The following is a 7,877-nucleotide window of genomic DNA, read 5'->3' as shown; positions in this document are numbered from 1 at the left end:
GGGAATACATATTTTAATGATGTTCAGTTTTGAATTTGGAATTCACAGAAGTTACATCTGGATCACTAAACACCTTCTTTTCTTTTTCATGGTAGTTTGTTGGTGAAGAGAAGACCTAGAAGTGATGGCTTTAGACCTGACTGTAAGTCCTTCTGGGTTTTGTTGGTTGATTGGCTGGCGGGTGGTGGTGTTTCATGTTTAAGAATCTCTGTTTCCTATTCACCAGCATTCCACATAAAGCTGAAGCTATGAAGGTTTGATAGTCCCACGAGTCTCCCGACGTCTCCCCAGCCTTGCCAAGAGGAAAGAACCCTTTACAACAAGGGTTTTTAATTTTCCAGTTTGCGGTTTTCACAGAAACTCTGTGCATTGGATATTTTTAGTTTTAGGTTTTCCATAGCACCTTAAAATCAAAGGACTTAGCTAATTGGTTGCGAGGGATAGAGGGAGACTTGACCCCACGGGACTGGCTGGCACACGGGATCCCAACCTCCGCCACTGCCCCTATCGGTCAGACATGGGGAAGGCACTGTAAAGGCTTAGAAGGATTCCCTTTCTGCCTCCAAGAACTGTCACCAGACAATGCACAATGCCTCCCTTCAGCAAGCCTGAATTTTAGAACACAGAAGGGGAAATCTGAGACACCTCCCATCACCTCCAAAGAAAAGTTCAATAACACAGAGAATTAGCAGAGCAAATAGCTCCAGATATCATCTTCACACGTGACTTCAAACACGTGTTTTGGAGGACTTTCCTCAGCTAGGACACTTTGCTACCCTCCTCCCCATAATGCGATTAATTCCAATGCCAGGAAGAATAAGCAAGCAGCTTGATTATTTATTATTCTAACATGAGAGGCAATTTTTTTTTCACTTGCATAGGCAGACTTCAGCTTGATTTTTATAACTTACATTTGCTCTAAAGCCCCTGGGATAATCTGGCTACAGTCCTCATCAGCAAGCTGAAAAAACACCAGAGCAAGAGAGGCACACTATGGATGGGTAGTGTGCCAATGACATTTTGCCAGTGACTCTTTTTTCTAAAAACAAATTTCATTCCTATGCTGGATGTATTAAATCTAGACATCGGTTCTGGGCAGGTAGACCCAACGTCAGTTCTTGCCAGATGTTTCTGTCCCATTACTGGCTTAAGGAATATAATCTGGATGCAGTAAGGTTAGGCAAAGTGAGTAAACAGAAATCTTCTAAGGATGTCATGTAAGATACCGTATAGATAAGACTTTTTTTTTAATTTTTTTTTTAACGTTTATTTATTTTTGAGACAGAGAGAGACAAAGCATGAACGGGGGAGGGTCAGAGAGAGGGAGACACAGAATCTGAAACAGGCTCCAGGCTCTGAGCTGTCAGCACAGAGCCTGACGCGGGGTTCGAACTCACGGACCGCGAGATCATGACCTGAGCCGAAGTCGGCCGCTTAACCGACTGAGCCACCCAGGCACCCCCGTATAGATAAGATTTTAACTGAAGTTGAAAGACATTCACTTCAGACATATCCAAATAATTACAGATTTTTTGTGTGTCATTTATGGCAGCCACATTAATAAAATACTAGCAGGTAACACTAGTGAGAGGTTATGGTATGACCTACACTCTTCTAAGAGCTACGCAGAGATTAACCCCTGTAATCCTCACAGCATTCCTCTAAAGGAGATGCTATTGTTATGCCCATTTTATGGATGAGGCAATCGGACACAACAAGGTTTAAACAGCTTTCAAAGGTCACACTGCTGTAAGGGTAGAGTCAGTATTGAGCCCGGGCAGTCTGGTTCCAGTCACTGCCCTTACTCTTACACTACATCTGTAATTAACAATTGGAAATAGAAGTGTAGGGACTGCACCCATTTACCAGCTAGAGATAGGTCACTCTGATTCCTAACCGGTCCCCTGATCTACTGATCCAATGTCCTTCTTTCACCCCGTGATAGCTCTGAAGGTTTGGCCTTTTGAACTGGCTTTTCCCAGTCCCAGTTGCAACGCCTGCTGTAGAGATTGCATTAGTCACTGTAAAGTCATTATTGTAGTTACAACCAGGGTTCTTTGGGATTTTCTGATATCCTTTTAGCTGGTTCCGAATCTCTGTTTCTTCTTCCTGGATTTCTGAGGCCTGGTACTTTTCCTCCTTTCTCATAATGGACTCTTTCCCATAGGCTCAATGACATCTTTCATATGCTCTGACATCTTTTCTTCCACTCTTGCTTCTCCTCTTTGATTATTTTTCTCAAGCAACCTTGGCAGTTTGCAAGGACCAACTGGGCTTTCTATCAGTGACACGTAATGCAATCTGCTAGAAAGTAAGTCCCTCCCCTCTAGCACTTTCTGCAAGCAGGAACCAGTTGCTCTCTCCATATAAAAGCATCTCTGGTCAATAGGGATAAAAATGTTGGGAGTAGTCACCAGAAAGATAACTTTCTCCGTGCTGTAAGACCATTGGCTATACCAAAGTACGGCTTCGTAAAAGTAAGCAAGTACATCTTTCATCTGCAATGCTGTAATTAAAAAAAAAAGATTTAAAAAAAAAACTGGAAAGAGTTTGAAAACTCATTGGACCAGAGGCACATTTATTCTGTTTCAAGACCTCTGAGGAAGGAGAGCTATTCTCTGTTCCTTAAGGATCCTTCTCAATAAAAATCATCTCCCTTTCAATAAATGTTTCCCTTGGTTAGCCTAAGTACCTCATATTGCCTTTAAATCCACTGCCATTCTTCCCTCAATACAGATAGAAAGTTAATTAGTATCATCTGCATCCTGGATTCAAAGACTCGGGTTAGAATAACCCTTAGCGTTCTCTTTCTCAAACGGAACAATCCTACTTCATCTTGTCTCCCACGTTTTGCTTTCCAGCCCTTTGTCACGTTGAGGACATTGGGCACAGTGGGAGGAGCGCTTCCCAGTTGCAACAGTCCATGCACTTAGTCACATATCACAGTTTTGGAATACCTTCTGCTTGAACTGCACTTTATGCTTCCAAAGTGTTTCCTTTGGCATTGTGTCATTGGATACCGCTCACTTGGAAACAGTGGGGCTACATGACTAAGTCATGCATACTTCTTGTTATCCACTGGGCTGGCTGAGCCCTTACTCAGCTCTGTACGGTAGGCGTGCAGCCATCCTTCCTAGTATATTTGCTTGTTTACCTTGTCTCCCTGGCTGGTCACTCTGGTCCAGGTCCCAGTGGGCTCATCCTATGCATTACTTATCATTTTTCCCACTTGTGTCTGCCTAAGTGAAAGGTCTTCACGGTTTAAGTACCAACAATAGCTTATGGTGACTTATCTACTTATGTTATCTAAATTTTATTCCTCCCTCCCCCTCTCTACTCAGATGTTGGATTTGAGATTCCAGATCTGTTTGTGGTGGGTTATGCCTTAGATTACAATGAATACTTCAGAGATCTGAATGTAAGTCATGCATGCAAATCCCTACCCTCCTTTGCACAAGAATTTAACAGCATCAATTTAACACATTATTGAAATAGTAGTAATGATGGCTGCCACTTATTGAGTATCTTCTGTATCAGAAATGTGTCAGGAATATCTTGGGCACTTTGCATTAAGAATCCTAATCACAGTTGCATGCAGTTCATAACTATCCCCCTTTTGGAGAAATGGCTTCAACACATACACCCAGCGTAGACCCCCAGCTGTGTGACCCCGACCCACGTTGAATGATCTAGAAGTAGGCATCCTAGTCAAAGTGGACCAATCGTGTCTCTCCCTCCTAAGAATGAGAAATTTAAACCAAAATTCACAGAAACCAAGGGGTTTGGGCCTTCTACCACTGACTAGCAGAGCCCCAGAGAGCATACCCACAAGCACCATGGGCTGGAGTCAGGAGTTACCCTGCTCCCTCCTTCCAGTCGCATCATTGCTTAGCTCTTCCTTTGATTCTGTGAGCTACTTCCTTATCCTACCAATAAATCCCCCCTTTTTTTGCTTAATTAGTCCGATTCCCCCCCTATTCCTTGCAATCAAAATATTCCTGACACATTTCTTGCTACCTAAAAAGGATCAAGTAAGAGTCAATGTTGTGTTTACCATGGCCGTTTCTCCATTCTCCCTGGAGGCTGTAATTTGACCAGGTGGAGACTTCTATCTCCACCAAGGCTAACCATACCACTCCTCCAGCATTTCTGGTTGTTACAGACCTGGGGAGCCACGTTCAGAATAGGGCTCAAAAACCAGAGCAACGAGGAAACTTTTCCAAGCATTCAAATGGGTCTCTTTTACATATGTACATATATACATATATGTACATATATATGTATGTGTATATATGTGTGTATATACACACCCATAACATATATGTGTGTATATGCACACACATACATACACATAAATGCACACATATATTTGAGTGAAAAATAACCAATTACGAGATGACATTCTGTTATCACTGCATTACATTTTCTGCACCTCATATTTTAAGAAACCGATGCATATAAATCCTTTATTGTTTCAGCACATATGTGTGATCAATGAACATGGCAAAGAAAAGTATCGAGTCTAAAGAAGTAAATTCTCACCGTCGAATCTCCGGATAACATCATACTTACGGACTACAGTCAGAAAGCCAGCATGTGAAGTTTGTCTCCCCAGGCACCTTCACTCAGCAGGATATACCAAAAAAAAAAAAAAAAAAAAAAAAAAAAAAAAAAAGATGTTTTAATGAGAGAGCTTTCTTTTCAGAGGTATAACATAGAGTACCAAAGGTTCTTAAGAAAAAAAAAAGCAATGCTTTTATTTGACTTGTTCCAAATTAAATATTCTGCGTTGTGACTCATGAGTTCTATCTACCTTCACACTCCTGAACTTTCCCTTTTTTTTTTTATTTCAATGCAGTCATTATGCTTGATTACTATACCCCCACCTAGTTACTCAAATATTTTTCACCTAATTTTTTTTCAATATTCCATTTTGGTAATGTTTTGCAATCTGAAAACTGAAAACCTTTTAAGTTAAGCTCTGAACCCATATACTGGGAATGCGACTAGATTCCCATACTTTAAAAAGGAGGGAAAGGACAATTTAATATAAATTTGTTTGTGCATTTCTGGCAGGCCATTACTATTTGCTTTGACAAACCCTTTTTGAACTGTAGCGTATAATGAATCTTAATGATGTTATGAAATGAGCCTTTGCTCAGTGCTCTTGATCGGAGCTTCCGGTATGTGATAACGGTATGTCATGTATGCATGGATGTACTCAACTGTGTTTAATACTCTGAATTTTAATTAGAAAAAATACAATGACAGCAAGGCTCTCGTTTCTAAGCTGCATCCTTTTATTCTTGTGGGACATGAGCAAATGGCAGAATTGGAGGGGGGAGAAGGGGTTGAATTCTCGAAGCTAAGTAAGTATGAGTTTTTCCTCTTATTTGCATCAAAGGACAAGACGCTATTATATATTATCGTCAACATGAACACAGAGGTTGAATTTTTTTTTTTTGGAGTGGTCTCATAAGACTTATCAAATGACCCATGGCATTACAGAAAACAAGCACACTTAAAGTTTTTTCTCAGTAACGTTTTTTTTCCATTCCCATTGTTTTATGAGATGTTTTCTAATTTATGGGGATTCTAATTGAAAATAAACTCGAGTGCCAATAGAACTGTTTTTTCTCATTCCTAAAAGGATAAAATGCAAAATAAATAACGAAGCAGGCTTTGTTTGATTCTGAACCATATGTGGCATATTGTTATCAGGTTCTAGCTTCCTTTGAACTAATAAAGAATAAGAAACCTTGTTACATTTCATAACTGCTATTTTTCTTCTGCCTTCATTTCCTTTATATACTTTCAGCCCTTAGAATGTGAGCCAGTAGCTTAAATATGTCACTGCATATGTCTTTCCTGTGGCTTTATTTTTGGGAAACTGGAAAAAATCCAATATATGCACCAGTATAAGCAAATGATTAAGGCAGACTTGATCTACTGTTTTTTTTTCCCCCTCCTTAAGCTTGTTTGTGAGACAAAGAATTTTAGATGTAAGAGATTTTCCTGAATATCTTTGTTTCAGTCAGAGAAGAAAATAAACCACACCCAGATATCCCAAGTGAGCAACCAGCAAAGGGAATTCCTTTTAGCTTTGTTGCATAGAAGAATCGGTATCCAAGTTAGAGATTAAAAATTCTAATTGGCCAGTTTCTTGAACTATCAAATTTGTGTTCTAAATACAATGTACACTATACCACATCTATATTGGAAGACCCAGAAAAACCCAGATACATTAGATTGTGAAGGTAAAATTAACCATAATATTTATTAAACTATTTTCTTTGGAATGTTGAATTTTAATAAACATCAGTATAATTCTGGAGGCTTGTATGTTTATTCAAATTAAAAGGAAATTGATCTACTTCACAAGATTTTGAGAAGGACTTAGGCTAGTTAATGCTAAAAAAGAAACAGCCATTAAATACACAAGAAGTTTAATCATTCTTGTAATTTTTTCCTATCAGACAATATTTTGACAGTGATATCCAAGAATGTCATCTTGGGAAAAATAGTATTTCCTTTTCTCTTGCAAAATTCTATTTAATACCACTGAGTTTTTTCAACCTAGACCAAAAATGTGAAAGCTTATAACTTGATTAGCGACCAATGCATTTATTAATTTACTGTTCCAAAGCTGATTAGTAGGGGGAGAAGAAGTATGTGACATGGTTTATGTGGATTCAGTTACAATAATTAGTAATACTTTTACTACAGTAACACGACAACATAATCAGTAATATTTGGGATATTGCAAACAAATCAGAACCCTTCATTATATATTGATTCCTTCTTACTGGACTGGAATATATCACATATTGAACTATGCATTCCCAGTGTGAACTGCAAATAGTCAAATCTTGATGTACCTTATTTAACCTTTGGATGTATTTGGATACAACGTGGTTTGCCATGTTTCAGACCTTCTGAGACTATTAAAATACACACACACACACACACACACACAACTTTCAGAGCACAAGGACACATTTTTGTCAGCCTCCCAAGGGATGAACTTGTGTCCAATGGAGAGAGAAGGTGACCTATCCCACTTCTAGAGAACTGATGTTATGGAAATAGTTCCTCACTTTTTTAATAGAGGTAGTATGTTCTAGGAAATCGAAACGCCAACTCACACTCCCCACCCAGATGTCTGGCTAATCTGGGCAAAAATAGCATTTGGGAGTTGCACTTACTTGGCTATCATAAAGTTTCTTTGGGATCCCCAGATGACATTTAAGAGCTGGTTGGCAGGCTGGTTTCAGGAAGGGAAAACGGGGATTGTGGAAGGGAGGTTTGCATGTTGATGCTGAGATGTGTGCAGAGGAAGGACAGAAGGTGTACATGGAGAGAACTGCTTTGTTTCTTGGCCCAGTCATACCCCATGATTGGTTCTGAACCCCGTAGAGAAAAGGAGTCAAAGACCCCAGCTGAAAGAGCTGTTTTCATGGCAACCTTTGGACCACAGCAAGGGTCAGACAGGCCATTCACATTTCAGTGAGGGCCATGCATATCCATCCCCCCCCCCCAAAAAGTGGCTTTGCCATTTCTTCTTTTTTTTTTTTTCTTTAACGTTTATTCAGTTTTGAGAGAGAGAGACAGAGTGTGAGCAGGGGAGGGGTAGAGAGAGGGAGACACAGAATCTGAAGCAGGCTCCAGGCTCCAAGCTAGCAGCCCAGAGCCCAACGTGGGTCTCGAATCCATTAACCATGAGATCATGACGTGAGCTGAAGGCGGCTGCTCAACCGACTGAGCCACCCAGGCACCCCTCTGGGCCAAGAGGACCCCCTTTTCTGGCTTTTTCTGCCAGGGTGGGCATTGCTCAGAAATGAATAGGAGACAACATGAAGATAGAGTGGACTACGGAA

At 40.2% G+C, this 7,877-nt stretch overlaps 1 protein-coding gene across 1 annotated transcript in view; it reads left to right on the top strand.

Annotated features, from left to right (window-relative positions):
* The window catches only part of PRTFDC1 (phosphoribosyl transferase domain containing 1), a 111,540-nt gene extending 105,229 nt beyond the window's left edge, over window positions 1–6,311 (top strand). The window contains exons 10-12 of the mRNA XM_049626637.1: window positions 96–142; window positions 3,342–3,418; window positions 4,479–6,311. Of these exons, the coding sequence (XP_049482594.1) occupies window positions 96–142; window positions 3,342–3,418; window positions 4,479–4,526 (172 nt within the window). The 3' untranslated portion in view covers window positions 4,527–6,311. The remainder of the gene's footprint in view (window positions 1–95; window positions 143–3,341; window positions 3,419–4,478) is intronic.
* The last annotated feature ends 1,566 nt before the right edge of the window (window positions 6,312–7,877 follow it).

This window comes from Panthera uncia, chromosome B4 (genome assembly GCF_023721935.1).
Source record: "Panthera uncia isolate 11264 chromosome B4, Puncia_PCG_1.0, whole genome shotgun sequence".
Classification (NCBI taxonomy): Eukaryota; Metazoa; Chordata; class Mammalia; order Carnivora; family Felidae; genus Panthera; species Panthera uncia.
This window is presented reverse-complemented; position numbering and strand designations above follow the sequence as displayed.